Source organism: Sminthopsis crassicaudata, chromosome X (genome assembly GCF_048593235.1).
Source record: "Sminthopsis crassicaudata isolate SCR6 chromosome X, ASM4859323v1, whole genome shotgun sequence".
Lineage (NCBI taxonomy): Eukaryota > Metazoa > Chordata > Mammalia > Dasyuromorphia > Dasyuridae > Sminthopsis > Sminthopsis crassicaudata.
The window spans coordinates 21894052-21909673 of NC_133623.1; the positions used below are offsets into that span (position 1 = coordinate 21894052).

At 43.4% G+C, this 15622-nt stretch overlaps 1 protein-coding gene across 9 annotated transcripts in view; it reads right to left on the reverse strand.

Annotated features, from left to right (window-relative positions):
- Positions 1–15110, reverse strand: part of APOOL (apolipoprotein O like) — a 76155-nt gene extending 61045 nt beyond the window's left edge. The window contains exons 1-2 of one of the 9 annotated variants that reach the window (XM_074277402.1): positions 14474–14521; positions 307–346 (exon numbers count right to left, since the gene is read on the reverse strand). Coding sequence is in view for 2 of the 9 variants with exons in the window: in XM_074277401.1 (XP_074133502.1) it covers positions 14474–14548 (75 nt within the window). In the remaining 7 variants the exon portion in view is untranslated. Of the gene's footprint in view, positions 1–306; positions 347–14473; positions 14604–14832 lie in introns of those variants that run through there. The other 8 variants (XM_074277408.1, XM_074277404.1, XM_074277401.1 and 5 more) reach the window with 8 other exon arrangements.
- Between the last annotated feature and the right edge of the window lie 512 nt (positions 15111–15622).

Here is a 15622-nt window from a genome sequence, read left to right on the forward strand (position 1 = left end):
CTGGAAAGATATGTGTGGGGGTGGGTGGGTTATGAAACCCTTTGAGTGCTAAATAGAGCATTTTATATTTGATCCTAGAAATGATAAGTAGCTACTGGAGCTTACTGAGTAGAGTGACGGGGGGTGAAAGGTGGGGAGTGACATGGGCTGCTTTGAGCTTAGGAAGATCACCATGACAGCTGAATGGAAAATGGACTGGAGTGGAGAGACTTGTGGCAGGGAGACCAAACAGCAGGCTATTGCAGTGGTTCACATGTGAGGCCCTGATGGGCTGAATCAGGTTGGTGACAAAGTCACCATGCTTACCTGCATGTTACAAAATCAACAAGCCTTGGCAACAGATTATCTGGGGAGAGAGAATGAAGAGTTGAGGATGATACCTAGGTTAAGAGCATGGGTGACTGAGAGGAGGGCTCTACAGTAATTGGGAAGATAGGAGGGCTTAGGAAGACAGATAATGTGTCTAGTTTTGGACATGTTTAGTTTAAGGTGTCTACAGGACATCCAGTTCAAGATTTCTGATAGTCAGTTGGAGGTGTACAGGTCTACAAAGAGGTTAGGCTGGATAAAAAGATGTAATAATCATTAGCAGAGAGATGATCACTGAATCCATGGGAACTGATGAGATGACCAAGTAAAATAAGGGAAAAGGGCAAGAACCCTATGAGACGCTCATGGTTTGTGGGCTATAGGTTTACCCGAAGAGAATGAAAAAATTTGATTAAGTTTAGGAAAAATATTACAAGTTTGACATTGAGGCATAATATAGTAATGAGAAACTTCAATCATCTCTTTGCATGCTTTTAAGAGTTCTCCATGAAGGAATTTGTGACCAAAGAAGAACTAGAGATCATTATTGATCACAAAATAAAAAATTTTGATTATATCAAGTTAAAGTCTCTTTACAAACAAAACTAATACAAACAAGATTAAAAGGGAAGCAATAAACTGGGAAAACATTTTTACAGTTAAAGGTTCTGATAAAGGCCTCATTTCCAAAATATATAGAGAATTTGCTCTAATTTATAAGAAATCAAGCCATTCTCCAATTGATAAATGGTCCAAGGATATGAACAGACAATTTTCAGATGAAGAAATTGAAACTATTCCTAATCATATGAAAGGGTGTTCCAGATCACTATTGATCAGAGAAATGCAAATTAAGACAACTCTGAGATACCTCTGCACACCTGTCAGATTGGCTAAGATGACAGGAACAAATAATGATGAATGTTGGAAGGGATGCGGGAAAACTGGGACACTGATGCATTGTTAGTGGAATTGTGAAAGAATCCAACCATTCTGGAGAGCAATCTGGAACTATGCCCAAAAAGTTATCAAACTGTGCATACCCTTTGATCCAGCAGTGCTACTACTGGGTTTATATCCCAAAGAAATACTAAAGAAGGGAAAGGGACTTGTATGTGCCAAAATGTTTGTGGCAGCCTTTTTTCTAGTGGCTAGAAATTGGAAAATGAACGGATGCCCATCAATTGGAGAATGGTTGGGTAAATTGTGGTATATGAATGTTATGGAATATTATTATTCTGTAAGAAATGACCAGCAGGAGGAATACAGAGAGGCTTGGAGAGACTTACATCAACTGATGCTGAGTGAAATGAGCAGAACCAGGAGATCATTATACCCTTCAACAATGATACTGTATGAGGATGGATTCTGATAGTGGATATCTTTGACAAAAAGAAGATCTAATTCAGTTCCAATTGATCAATGATGGACAGAATCAGCTCCATTCAGAGAAGGAATACTGGGAAATGAATGTGGACTACTTGTATTTTTGTTTTTCTTCCCAGGTTATTTTTACCTTCTGAATCCAGTTCTCCCTGCGCAATAAGAGAACTGTTTGATTCTGTACACATATATTGCATCTAGGATATACTATAACATATTTAACATGTATAAGACTGCCTGCCATCTAGGGGAGGGGATGGAGGGAGGGAAGGGAAAAGTTGAAACAAAAGTGAGTGCAAGGGATAATGTTGTAAAAAATTACCCAGGCATATGTTCTGTCAATAAAAAGTTATAATAAAAAAAGAGTTCTCCATGCACCATAGGCAGAACAACTAATTTTTGACGTGTTTTAAAGATATAAAGGCACTTTAATGATATGAATGGAAAATATTGTGTGAAGGAAGGAAGGAAGGAAGGAAGGAAGGAAGGAAGGAAGGAAGGAAGGAAGGAAGGAAGGAAGGAAGGATTATTGAGGAGAAAGTCTATTTTGGACTGAGTTTTCCCAACAAAAAGGATTATCAGTGGAGGTGGAAATGACAGAATTACTGAGGGAAAGTAACCTCTCAATCTAAGAATTTGTGATAGCTATGGAGAGGAAAGTGAAAAAAAAAAGGAAAAACACACACACACACACAAAACCAAAACAACTAAACCGCCCCCCCCCCCCAAGGATTCTCTGATTTATTTTCCTAAAGATAGTTTTTTGGGTTTTTTGCTTTTTGTTAAAATAATATAAAAGGAAATTATGAGTAAAGCAAACCAATAACTCCTGGAAGGTAGAGCAGTGCTTTATTTGGCCAAAAGTTGAGTCTATACATAATAATTAAGTTCTTGGGGTATTAAGGAAGGCAAAACCTGTCTCAGTCCTCAAGTAACTACTCCTAATGATACTTGAAAGATCAAGGAGTGGAGGAGGAAATAACTATTTATGTAGCAGGGACTCTGGTCAAGTAAGGGATCTAGGCACTTTTTACAAAGATTATCTCCTTTGATTTTCACAGATGGTTGCTTAAATGATTATGCCCATATTGCAGCCAGCCAGATAAGTTCAATGAGCTGCCCAGGGTTTATACAGCTAGTAAGTGCCTGAGGCCAAATCTGAACTAGGGTCTCCCTAGCTCCCAGCCCCTTGCTTCACCCATTGGGCCGCTCAGCTGCCTCCTGATAGGCAAGCCTGGAGAAAGGTAAATCCTATCTCAATTTTTTTTAAAGGGATAAGAACAGTATCTGTAAACTATTGGTCAGTAAGCTTAAATTCAATTCCTGGAAAAAGTCTGGAAAGGCTCACTACAGAGAACATATAAAAAGGGGAGTAATGACTATAAAGAGTTGATTTAGTTTCAGCAGATTAGATCATTCCAGATTAGTCTCGTTCCCTAATTTCTTTTGATCAACTATTACATATTATTCTTGTGAAGATGACAGGAGAGCTATGGATTACAACTAAAAATAACTATAAACATTTATATAGGGCCTTGATGTTGGCAAAGGGCTTTCTATGGCATCTCCTTGGACCCTCAAGATGAGCCTGGATTATTATCATCCCCACTTAACAGAATAAGAAACCAAAGCTCCAAGAGGTGAGGTAACTTGGTGGGGGTCCTAGTGATGAGGTTAGTGGCAGTCAGAGAAGTTGTTAAAATCCCCATGTGGTTGGTGCACAGGTTCTTCATGAAGGAATTCATGAACCTGAAATATTAATTGATAAAAATGGAAGTTTATTGTCAGATAGGAAGCTAAGAGACTGACTTCTTTAGCGGCAAAGCCCTATTAGGGAAATGGAGGCTGTCATTGAGAAGAGAATGCCTTCTCAGAGGGCAGGGTCCTAGAAGCAGAGCAAGCTGCTTTGGGCCTTCTGCAAAGAAATGAGTAAAAGGAAGCCTGTTATATGGGTGGCTCTGACAGCCTGAGCTGATCAGACCAGGATTTCTCAATTGAATGAGAATTTAGAATTTCCTGAATAAGGATGTGACTTTTCCAAAAAATCAAGGGGACTTGATTTGCCCTTGAATAGTGTTGCTTCTCTCATCCTGGGAGGATGGGCCCTCTCTCTAATTTTCCTTGGAGCCTGGGGAAACTGTGATCTCTTCTTCAAAGGGGAAATAATTTCAGAGTGATAATTTTAAAGGTAACACAGTTTCATTCCCCATTCACCAGAGCTCATTAGAAAATGACCTGGGATCACAGATTCAGGTCTGCTTGGATGGCTGGATTCAGAGGAGTTGTTACTGGTTCAACGGTCAATGCACTTCAGGGATCTGTGATGGGCCCTACACCAGTGAACAGTTTTATCAGTGACTTGGAAGTAGGGGTGGGTGGTATATTTAGCACATCTGCAGATGTCACCAAGTTGGAAGTAGTAAATGAGACACTGATTCCCAAAGATCATCAGGCTCAAGAACTGGGCTCAATCTACTCAGATGAAATCCAATAGGGATAAATATAAAACCATGTGCTTAGACACAGAAATCGTGAAGTTTACAATGCTAAGGAAAGCATGGTGAAACAGCAATTGCTCTGCAAAGTGGGGCTGGGGTGTGAGGGGGGGTCTGCAATATGATATGGCAGCGTCCCCCAAATTAATGCAAACTTTAGCTGTATGAAGAGGAACATGGAAGGATCTGGAACATAGGAAGCCTTAATAAATAATCAATTTCTATAATCCCATTTTGCTCCACCCTTATTATACCTCATCAGAAACATTCAGCAGGGCAGCCAGGATAGCCAAGAGCCTGGAGTTTAGGCTGCAAGGTAGTTGGAACAACTGTGCAAGTGTAGTCTGGAAAGAACACTGGAGGGAAAGGGAAGGCAAAGAAAGCTAGAACAACTGGCTTAAAGTCACTGGAAAGTGGAATGGGACTTATTCCATCAGTCTCCAGAGAGCCCCTGAGGCTGGAGAACAATGACACAATTAGAGATGCCCATAAGGGGAAAGAAGGAGTTACTAGAAAGGCAGCAGGGCTCTCCCTTCCTTGGAGGTAATTCTAGTAGAAGCTGGACAACCACATGTTGGGACAAAATATAGCGAGGGGAAAAAGGCATTTATTCAGCACCTATCATGTGACCGGCTGGGGGGCAGCTGATTTGACCAGTGATTAGAGGACATGACCTAAAGTTAGGTAGATTAATCTGATTCAAATCTGGTCTCAGACACTTATTAGTTGTGTGACACTCAATAAGTCACTTAACCCTGTTTGCCTCAGTTTCCTCATCTGCAAAATGAGTTGGAGAAAGCAGCAGTAAAGCACTCCGGGATCTTTGCCAAGAAAACCTCAAATGGGGTCACGGAGGGAGAGTTGGACATAACTGAAGTGACTGAACAATAACATGTGCCTGGACTGTGCTAAGCACTTCACAGTTATCTCATTTGAACCTCACACCAATCCTGGCAGGTAAGGTGCTCTTATTATCTCTGAGGAAACTGAGGCAGTTAAGTGACTGTTAATAAGGGTCAAAGGACAAATCTGAACCCAGAACTTCCTGACAGAACTTGGGACTTATCCCTTGTACCACCAGCTGCCTATGGTTATTGGTCCTCTATCAACATGTCAAGGAAATTCCAGTAGAAAGGGTTGATGATATGCCTTGAGGGCCCTTCCAACTCTCAGATCCGGTGATATATTCTAATGGGTATGCATAAATTAATAGGTACCTATAAGATGCAAAGAATAATTGGATTGCAACGTTAAAGGAAAAGATTTTAATAACTTGAGGAAGGCGGAAAGGAGGGGGAGACAAAAGATTCTGGGAAAGACCTCCAATGGAAGGTGGCACTTGACTAGACCCTTGAATGAAACAGTTGTTCTCAAGAGGCAGAGGGGAGAAGGAAGGAAATTCGGGGAACGGGAGAAAGGCAGAATAAAAGCACAGAGTGTGTGAGGACCAGCAAATAGACTTGTGTAACTGGATATTAGGGTCATTTCCAGGGAGGTCAGAAGGAACCAGGTTGTAGAGTGTTAAATATCTGAAAACTTTCTACCTGATCCTCAAGGCAAGAGGAAGCCTCTGGAATTTACTGAGGAGAGGGGTAACAATCAGATCTTGGCTTCAGCAAAGTAATTTGGGAAACTGACTGGAAGCCCATGGATTGGCACAGGCAGTCTTGACACAGAAGGACCAATGAGGAAGCTACTTCAACAGTCCAGGTGAGAGATGGGGGCGGTCTACAGTTGGTGGGATTTGTGGGAATGAAGAGAAGGGGCCAAATGAGAGGGGATAAAAGATGTATGCAGAGGATGAGCTGGAGTTGGCCAGGAGAAGGGCCGCCTCCTCATCAGAGACTGGAATAAAGGACATAGTAGGGGATGGAGCTTAAGAAATGAGAAGTGGAGAAAAGGGAACCATTAGTGAATGGCCTTGATTATTCCCTAAGAGTGAGGGGTGCTGGGGGAGGCTTGAGAAGATAACACTACAGACCAATTATGGAGTAGAATATAAAGAATCAGAGAGTAGAACGATGGCTTTGATGCAGTGAGTATCTAACTGAGATCACATAACAGAAGTCATAGCACATCTAATCAGCAGAATTTCATGATTTCCTATAGCTCCGTTCAACAGCACATGAAGAAGAGCAAAGGAAGCAGATGCTTAGAAGCATTCCAAGCTGTAAATGATGATAGGACAAGGAGACAGGGGGTAGGGAATGGGGTGAGCAAAGGGATTTAAAGGGGTAGTGGAGATTTAAACTGTTTTACTAAGGAGGAACTCAAGTTTGGGAATGGAGAATAGTGTAGCCAGAGTAGGAGGGCTGGAATGGGAAAGTCCTGAGGGTTGGAAGACTTAAAGTCATGCAAGGATGAAGAATAGGGTTAGTAGTTGTAAGGCATGGGGAAAGATGGAATGGTTAAATATTATAATCAGATAATGGAATTTTGAGTTTTATGAGCACAGAAGTGAGTATTTGTGGGTAACGGTAAGATCAGGAGTACGATAATCTCAGTACCTAGCTGAAAGAGAGGGAACAAAAAGGTCAAGAGGACTGAAAACTTTGTATTGAAGAACTAGCAAGTTAGGACACTTGAGGGAGATTCATCATTATGAATGCTGAATGAAGTCTCTTCAAATTAAAGAGTTGTTGAGGTGGAAAAAAATGTGGGAAGTTATGAACTCAAAATTACTGAAGAATATCCTATTTATTAAATGTAGAGGAAGAAAAATTTAAGTGGATAAATCTCTTGTGTTATACCACCCAAGTTCTTGTCCGCCTCTCACATAGGCATATGCTATATGATCTATATGAGTTTTGATGAAAAAAAAATTAGTATTGAACTAGAATTCTGATTTTGTTTGTACAGGAGAAGTCCCATTTGAGTAAATACCCTCAAGCAATGCAGACCAGCACCTCCTCTGCCATTCTGAGTCTAAGAGAGTTGCCTCTCAATAAGTTTGTCCAGTACAGTCCCTGGGGGTCCTTGACAGAAGAGTCTACTGAAGTCAAAACTATCTTGGCAATACTAATAAAATATCATGTGCCCTCAAGAACCCTGACTGGAACTGGACTACTATAAAAGTCTGCTGGTTGGTCTTTCTGACCCCTCTCCCTCTGCTCCAGTTCACCCTTCATTCAGCCATTGAAGTGATCGTCTTAAAGTACCCATCTGACCATGTCACCTCCAATCTCAATAAACTATAGTGGCTTTCTATCACCCTTAGGATCAAATACAAACTCCTCTGGCATTCAAGGCCCTTTATAACCCACCAAATCTCTGCTGTCCTTCCCAGTCTTATTACACTTTACAGATTCCACTTCTACCCACCCCCTTCCCTTTGTTTGATAAAGGAACAATGGCCTCCAAGCAATTTCACACAGGACACACTCCATCTCTCAGCAAGGGGCTGTCCCTCCACATCTGTGCCTCCCAGCTTCCTTCAAGTCCCCAGCTAATATCGTTTTCACAGGAAGACTTTCTTGATCCCCCTTATTTCTAATGATTTTTCTTCTGTTAATGAATTCCACTTTATCTTGGATATTGTTTCTTGTACTTATTTGTTTGCCTACTGATTCCCTCATTGGATTAGCAAGCCCTTCCAGGACAGGGACCTTTCTTTGTATCCCCAGTACTTAGCACAGTGCCTGGCCCATAGTAAGAGCTTAAAGTGTTTATTGACTACTAAAATAATCTTCTTGTTTTCAACAACATATCTATTTGGAGCCAGATTTTCTTCATATATTTCAACTAAAACATGTCACATTGCTAGATGGTGTAGTAGTAGGGAAACTGATGGCATGGAAAGAAGATGACCTGAGTTCAAATTTAACCTCAGACACTTTCTAGTTATGTAACAATGGGCAAGTCACCTAACGTGTCTGCCTCAAAGTCCTCATCTGTAAAATGGAATAATAGCAACTACCTCTGGAGTTGTTGTGAGGGTCAAATGAGACATTTGTAAAGCACTCTGCAAGATCTTAAAATGTTATTTAGCTAGCTATCATTACAATTTTATTAAGCTAGACATTAAAGAGATTTGAAATAGTACATAAAAATCTTATTTATATTAACATGGGATGGGTTTATTCTTTTAAATGAATTAATACTTTAAAAATGTATCAGTTTTAATCTCTACTACAAAATAGCTTTAAATATTACCTACTTAAACAAAAGCTCTGGAATTTTCAATAATTTTTTGGAATGCAAAAGGCTTCCTGAGATCAAAAAGTTAGAGCCACTGGCTTATAAAATATTGAAGGGTTATTTGATTTGGCCAGGAGTCATATAGCCAGAGTCAGAGGAAGCATTTGAACCCAGGTATTCTTGGCTTCAAGACTAGCTAGCTCTCTATCCACTATAACACACTGCCCTTCATGTGTTTGTGTGTACATGCACATGTACTATTTCTTTTTTAAAAAAACCAAACAACTCAACTTTTTGTTAAAAGCGCACCATGAACTCCTGTTCATCATTGACCTTGAATTTCCAATCTCCACCACTTCCCCCACCCTCCTTCATTTTACAAAAGCCATCAGCTCAAACACCCACCCAACCACCAGCTCCCCCATTCTGATTCCCCCATTCTGATCCCAAGAATGCCTCCTCACAGAGTCGGGTTCATGGGCTGCCACAAAGTTCTATCCCAGTAATTTTGGCTCCAAGTATATCTGTTTTCTGCTGGGCAGGTTTTCATTGTCTGCTATGGCCACTGGATTTACCACAAAAGAAACCCACTGAGAGTACATTTGTTACAATCCCTCCAAATCTCAATTTAGGTTAAAGGAATTGTGAATGTGTGCCTATAGAAGTTGGGGTGGGAGAGGAAGAAACCAGAAATGTCAGCTAGGTTTAATCATTTGAAGAGCTGTCACTTGTTCTGCTTGGCCTTGGAAGACACAAATGGGGACCAAAGGATGGAGGGTACAGTGAGAAAACTGAAGTTTCCCGAATGGAAAATCTGCAAACCATAAGAGTTATCTAAAAGTGGACTGGATTGCTCTGGCACATGGTGTGTTACCCCTTATAGGGGTTCGGTCGATTAGGTTGTGGAGAGGCTTCTTTGCTTTGTTAGCATGGATTGACCTGGATTGCCTCTGAGGCCTCCACCAACTTGTAGGCTATCCCCCAAGTTCAGTGCTCCTCCTGCTTCTTCTCACCTCCTGGACCGCCATGACCCCTTAAAGGGTCGGCTCAATGGCCATCTTCTAAAAATTACCTTTGCTGGTCCCCCCACCCCCACCCCTTTGTCAGTCTCCTCCCCCCTGAAATGCATATATATTTTGTATATCATTGTATGTATAGTTTGCTCACAGAAGGTAACCCGTCCCGTGCAGGGATTTCTTCATTTCTGTCTCTGTAGCCTCAGTGCTGTGTGTGTAGCACTTTATAAATGCCCTGGCAGATCGTATTGGTGCTTATGATTCTGGTTTTATTCACGTTTAATTTTCTTTATTATTATTTTAAAACCTGTTTTTCACATTTATTCAGAAAATAAAGTTAGGAAGCATGTGTGATTGAAACACTTAAAAGTCTACCAAGAGGCTGGAACATGTAACCTTTCAAATTCCTTTCCAATTCAGAGGTTCAAATACTCCTCCCAGCAAAGCTATTCTCGTGTTAATGGTTGGTGTTACATTTAGAACCAATAAAAACAAAACTAAAAGTCTTTATTTGGTACTAGGTAAGTGCTTCCTTGAAGTTTTATATTCCCGTTGGCAAATTCTTCTAAATTTCTCAGAAGCCAAAGACAACTTCTGGTGTCCAGGGTCTTGGAGACATGGGCCCGGCTCACCAGGTACATGAAGTACAAAGTCACCAGGGAGCTCATCTCCCAACAACCTAGAGGATGAAAGAGTGGGGGTGGAGGAGAAACGCTGGCGTTTTTGGTGGTACCTCCATCCACTCTCACAGTCTGAAAGAATTCTCTGCCTTTTCCAGGATCCCGGGTCTCAGACCCAGTCAGGGTCCCAGTGCCCGAAGTGGGAGACATTCATGACAGAGGTGAAACCACAGACCCAAGCTTCTTGAGTGCTAAGTCTTTAAGAGTCTTTAGTGCTAAGGGACCTACATGTCCTGCCACCTCCCTCCCTCCCGGAACCCTGACGCCCCAGGCCTCTCCCTTCTCACTTCCAACTCATTTTAAGGAAACTGCTTGATTTCTTTAGTTGATAGTTCCCCCCAGACCTCAAATTACTAGGTAACTATTAAAATCAATGACTACTGCCTCTCCCCTCCCCCTATAAGTGTATGAGTTTCTGGAAGACAAAGACTTGGTTTCTCTTTTGTCTATGGATCTCCATGAACGGAAGGATGAGCAGGCTCAGTGGTAATGTTGCCTGTTTGCTTCCATTACATTCCAGGGACCCCTAAAGGAAAAGAAGTTTGACTCAACCCCCAGCACCCCCAAGCCACTTTTCCTCTTGTGTAGTTTTAACAGTTATCACTTTATAACATTTTGAGGGTCAAGCAAGGAAGCGGTTCAGAAATGTGTCCACTCTTCGGGTAGCCAGCCTCCCTGCTGACTTAACTTCATCCGCAATCGTGCTTACAGGCCCAGTCAGAGTGGTGCTGGGAAAACCTTTTGATTTGAACACAATTTTCAATATCACATTTGGCAACAATTTAACCCAGTACATTGCTAGGCCTACTTATGCTTACTCATACAATTCAATGATTATTTCTATTAAAGAATTATTAATAACAAGAGATAAACATTTATATAGCACTTGAAGGTTCGCAAAATCCTTTACATATTTATCTCATTTGTTCGGTACAACAATCCAGTGAAGTAGGTGTTAAAATCATCCTCATTTTACAAATGAGAGAACTGAGGCTAAATGTTCAGTGGCTTGTCCAGAGGCAGGGAGGGAGGGAGGAGACATTCAAACTCAAAACCAAAATCTTTCCTCCCAAAGCCCCTGATGCTCTTTACTTCATACCTCCACTGACTCCACCTCTGATTTCCTCCCTGTCCTTTCATCCTCCTAATCTGACTGATAAATCTGGTCAAGTCTCATCTATTCCCTCATTTGCAATCTGGCCACCTCCTCCTCTCCTCACCTTAGTTCAGGTACCCACTGGGTTTCATCCAGACAATTTTACTCCTTCCCACGTCGATCTCATATACACATCAAAGTTAGATTTGTAAACCACAGCTGTGAGGTCAGTGCCCCCAGATGGGTAACAAATAAAGGCCAAATTCCTCAGGCAGAAATTAGGAACCCTTCCCAGTCTAGTTCCAATTAGCCTCACCTCCCATTATTTCTAATACACTAGAACATACTGCTTTCTGGGCTTTTCTCTCCCTTTTTTTGGACCTTAAACCTGGAACTGCAGCGCCACCTCCTCTAGCTCAAGTCAGGTGAATTGTTCAACCAGCCTTTGATAGGCAGTCTAGAAATTGCTTCCTTAATGAAGACTTCATCTCTCCCCCTGCTCTGAACTCTCAGGGGATTCTGCCCATATCTTGGCCGGGTATATTTCACTATAATTTACATCATGGCTGTTTGCTCTTCCTTCTGGAAGAGGACCATGACATCAGGTAGGTGATGCCATGACAGGCAAATGCATTGGATTAAAGGGAGGTGAGGTATGCAAAGTCTCACTTTCTCCTCTGGAAGCAGTGATCAGATATAGATCGGGATGACTAGGGTGGAACACTGCAAAGGTGGCAACAAGGAAAGAGAAAGTTTTCAAATCTTTTCCTTCTATCCCATGGTATTCTGGAAGTTAGCCTCTTTATTACCCTCTCTGCAGGTTTTGCAGACAACTTGTACATATGGAATTGTTCTGTATCATTGCCTTCCTTTTTGGAATTCTGGAAGCTTCTTCCCTCTGCTCCGCTGACCTCTGAAGACAGGACCTATCTTATTCACCTTTGGGTCCAAAGCATCTTGCACATGATCTCCTTGCAGACATCAGAGGCTTAATAAAATACTTACTAATCGCCTCTCAAAAAATACTTGCTAAATTGAATTAGGGAAGCTATGGCTGGCCTCATTTGCCTTTTGTGTATTATACTTTTCTCCTTATCCATAAAGATGAAAAAGTGTTAGGGAGAAAGCCACTATATTCTTTTGATCCCACTGTCACCAAAAAGCACTTAAGGTTTGCTTTCATTGCTGCCTATTTAAGATTATCTAACTAATTTTCTTTTGAAAACTGTGTTTCTTGAAATACTTTATCCCACTTATAAATCAAATACTGGGCATCAGGAAGGGAAACTGAGGCGTGGCAATTCCAGCTAAGCAAATGATAAGATCTCAGCTCTGCCCCAGGGAAGGATGAGAGAATAAGGCAAGGTGTGTAGCAAGCACAGGAAAGCAACTTGGAGGACTGAAGAACTGGCTTCTTATCTCAATTCTGACACTAAGTAAGTTATGTGAGCCTGAGCAAGTCATTTCACATCTGTAAAATGGGAATATCAAGACTTGTCCTGCCTACCTCACAGGTTGTTTTTACTTTCTAAACCTTGAAGTGCTATAGAAATAAATAACTAATTCAAAGACACCTTGCTTAGCCCTAATTCCTAAAGCCAAAGTCCCCTCGGAGACCAAGAGTAATACAATAAATTGTCTTTTAGTTTTAGCAAGTGTCTCAGCAAACTTTGATCATTTGCCCCAAAGTACAACTTGTGTAAGGATTTTAAGCATTAAGAGTCAAATCCCAATTTAAATGACAATACTTTAATACAGTATCTTTTTCACAGCAACACTAGAATCCCCAACACAGTCAACAATCACATGGCTGATTTCAAAGATTCACTAACAGAGTGAACAGAGAACACTTTCATGATTCTGAAATGCAAGAAATTCATGTAAACTTTAACACATCATTGTAAAGGACCACCATATACAAGTACAGATAGGACAGACATTTTGAAGACCAGTAGAATGTTTGACAAAACACATTTTTGAAACCTTACATATAATTTTCCAATATTTAGCCACATCCACAAATACACCTAACAACAGTTTGGTCTACAAAGACTGCCTTGCAGAGGCCAGAGTAAAATACACTGTGAAATATTCACACCGGCATTACTTTATGGAGCAAAACAACATTCAGCAAAGTTTACAAGATTCAGCCCTCTAGAGGTTAGCATTGAACGGTTTTAAAACATGGTTGCCTCGATTACACTAGAATTAGTGAGGGTTAATTTAACAGTGCTATGCAAAACCTTGTTGAACAAAGTAACTGAATTCAGATGTACTGAAGAAAATCCAAGAGTATCCAATATCTGGCTTTCATTTGGGTTTCAAGTGAAAGGCTATTTTAGACAGAATTTTTTTTTTAAAGGGGACCAGACTTGGATTATGGGAATTTGGCTGTTTATAGAGAAAGGAAAGGGAGGGGAGAAAAGAAGAGAGAGGGAGTAGGAAGGCTGCCCCTTAAAAGTGTTACCCAAACTTACCAGGCTTTTATTTGTCCCCAAACCAATCCAGGCTTTTGCTTTGAGGGAAACTACCCAATGACTTGGGCGGCCAGTTTATACACAGAGAAGGGAATATTCTCTGAGGTGTGCTGTGGGGAGCCCCCATTAACGCAGATGTTAAAAGTGTGTGGTGAGGGATAGGTCCACAGCAAGAGGCAGTGAGCCAGAGTATAGAGACCTGGCTGTGCAGGCACATAACCCGTGTGTAACTCGGTTTGGGTCACATACTACCTGTGTCACTTTGGCTAGGGCCCAATCTCTGCCTCCATTTTCCTTATCTCTAAAACGGGAGACAATATGAGCTCGATGTAAGCTCCCCAGGTTATGGAGCGGTTCAGGGAAGCAAACGGCTTCCTAGCCAGAAAGTTCTCCAAAAAAATCTCCATGGTGCTAATGGGCGAACGGCGAAGTCTCCCTCCAGGATGTCTTCCCCCAAATTCCCTCCCCCTTATGTATTCGCCGGGTGTGAGGTGACCCTCTCCCCCAAAGCGCGGCGGGAACAGGCTGGTTCAGTTCACGCTTCCAAAAGTCTCCCTTTCGCTCCTTCCCCAAAGCCAAGCTCCGCGAGACGACAAACAATTCTTTGCCCAACTTCTCTCCTCACGGCTAACCATGCCCTCCAGTCTCGGAACGCCTCAGCTCTGAGGAAGGTGGGGGGGGGGGGGGGGACGGAGAGGTGCTCCGTCCGACTTCAAGGAGAATGGAGAGAGGTCAACGCCAGGGAGCGGCTCCCCACCCCCACCCTCCCAGACCGGCCATTCAAGTTTCCAGACGCCTCGCCTGGAGGGCCTCGAGCTCAGGGGCCCTGGCTCTCGGACCTCGCCCTGCCAACTAAGTCAAAAGAAGGGACGAGACTCACCCCCGCGGCCGCCATTTCGAGGTGGCTCCCTCCTCTCTGGCCCCGGCTTCCTGTACGGGGAGCCGAGAGGGACATACAGGCTACTCTCTGGGCCAGGCCCCGCCTTCTGGCCCCCTTCCCTCCAGTCTCCCCACTTCCGCCCTGCCCTTCCCCTCCTCTCAGCCCCAGTTGGGCTGCCCGGAGCCCACGTGTTTTAACTGTTCAACTCCAGTCCTGGCGTCAGTCCGAGAAGAGGAAGCCCTAGTGCTGCTTGTTCCCCTCCATTCTAACTCCCCCCATCCCCACCACACCCCCGCCCAATCCCGGGGCAGGTAGCCTCGCAATGGGGGCTCCTTCGTTGGGCCCAACGAGTGACCTGCCTTTTTCGCTCGCTTGCTCCTGGGAGCCGACCTTTGAGCTCCGGTGCTAGGAGGGCGCTGAAACGCTCCCCGGGCGGCTGGTCCTCTTGGCTGGGACAGTGTTAAAGTTGGTCCCAGACCTGGGCTGGGACCTGTGGAGGGGGCGGAGCGGGGCGGGCCTAGCTGAGCAGGCTGCCCGCCCACCCAGGTGAGGTGGGAGCCGCGGAGCCTCCCGGCTTTGCTGCAGAGCGGGTCCCTAACTCCTGAAGTTCCCAACTCCTGAAGGCTCTAACGCGGGGCCGGAATTTGGCCTCGGGGCAGGCGGGTGTTTGCCTTCCCTTTCACTTTGGCCTACGCCACGCCCAATAAACTTCTAGTGGCTTAAGAAATGCGCGGGGCTGGGGCTGGCGGGGATCGGGAGGTCAGAGTTCATCGGCCTTTGGAGGAACTAGGAAACAGACCCGGCCGGTTGGAGCTGCCCGAGGAAGGGTGGGGGCAATCTGCACAATCACGCCCGAGGGTAAGCTTGGGGTTAGTCCGAACCCGCAAGTTTATAAACCAAACCTAGGCAACGAACCCATTTTGTCTAACTTGGGGGAAATCTCGGGGAAGAGGGATGAAAATCGTGGGGTTATTAGAGAGCGCGGCGCTTGGTGCCTGGAGAGCCGGGGCCAAATTCCACGTGGGCTCCTTTCGGGCAGTGTTCCCAAGATCACCTTACTTACCTTGTCAGAGCTCTACTTGCCTCGTTCCCTAGACAGCGACATAATAAGAGCTGCACTACCTGCCTCCCAGAGTTGCAATGAGGAAA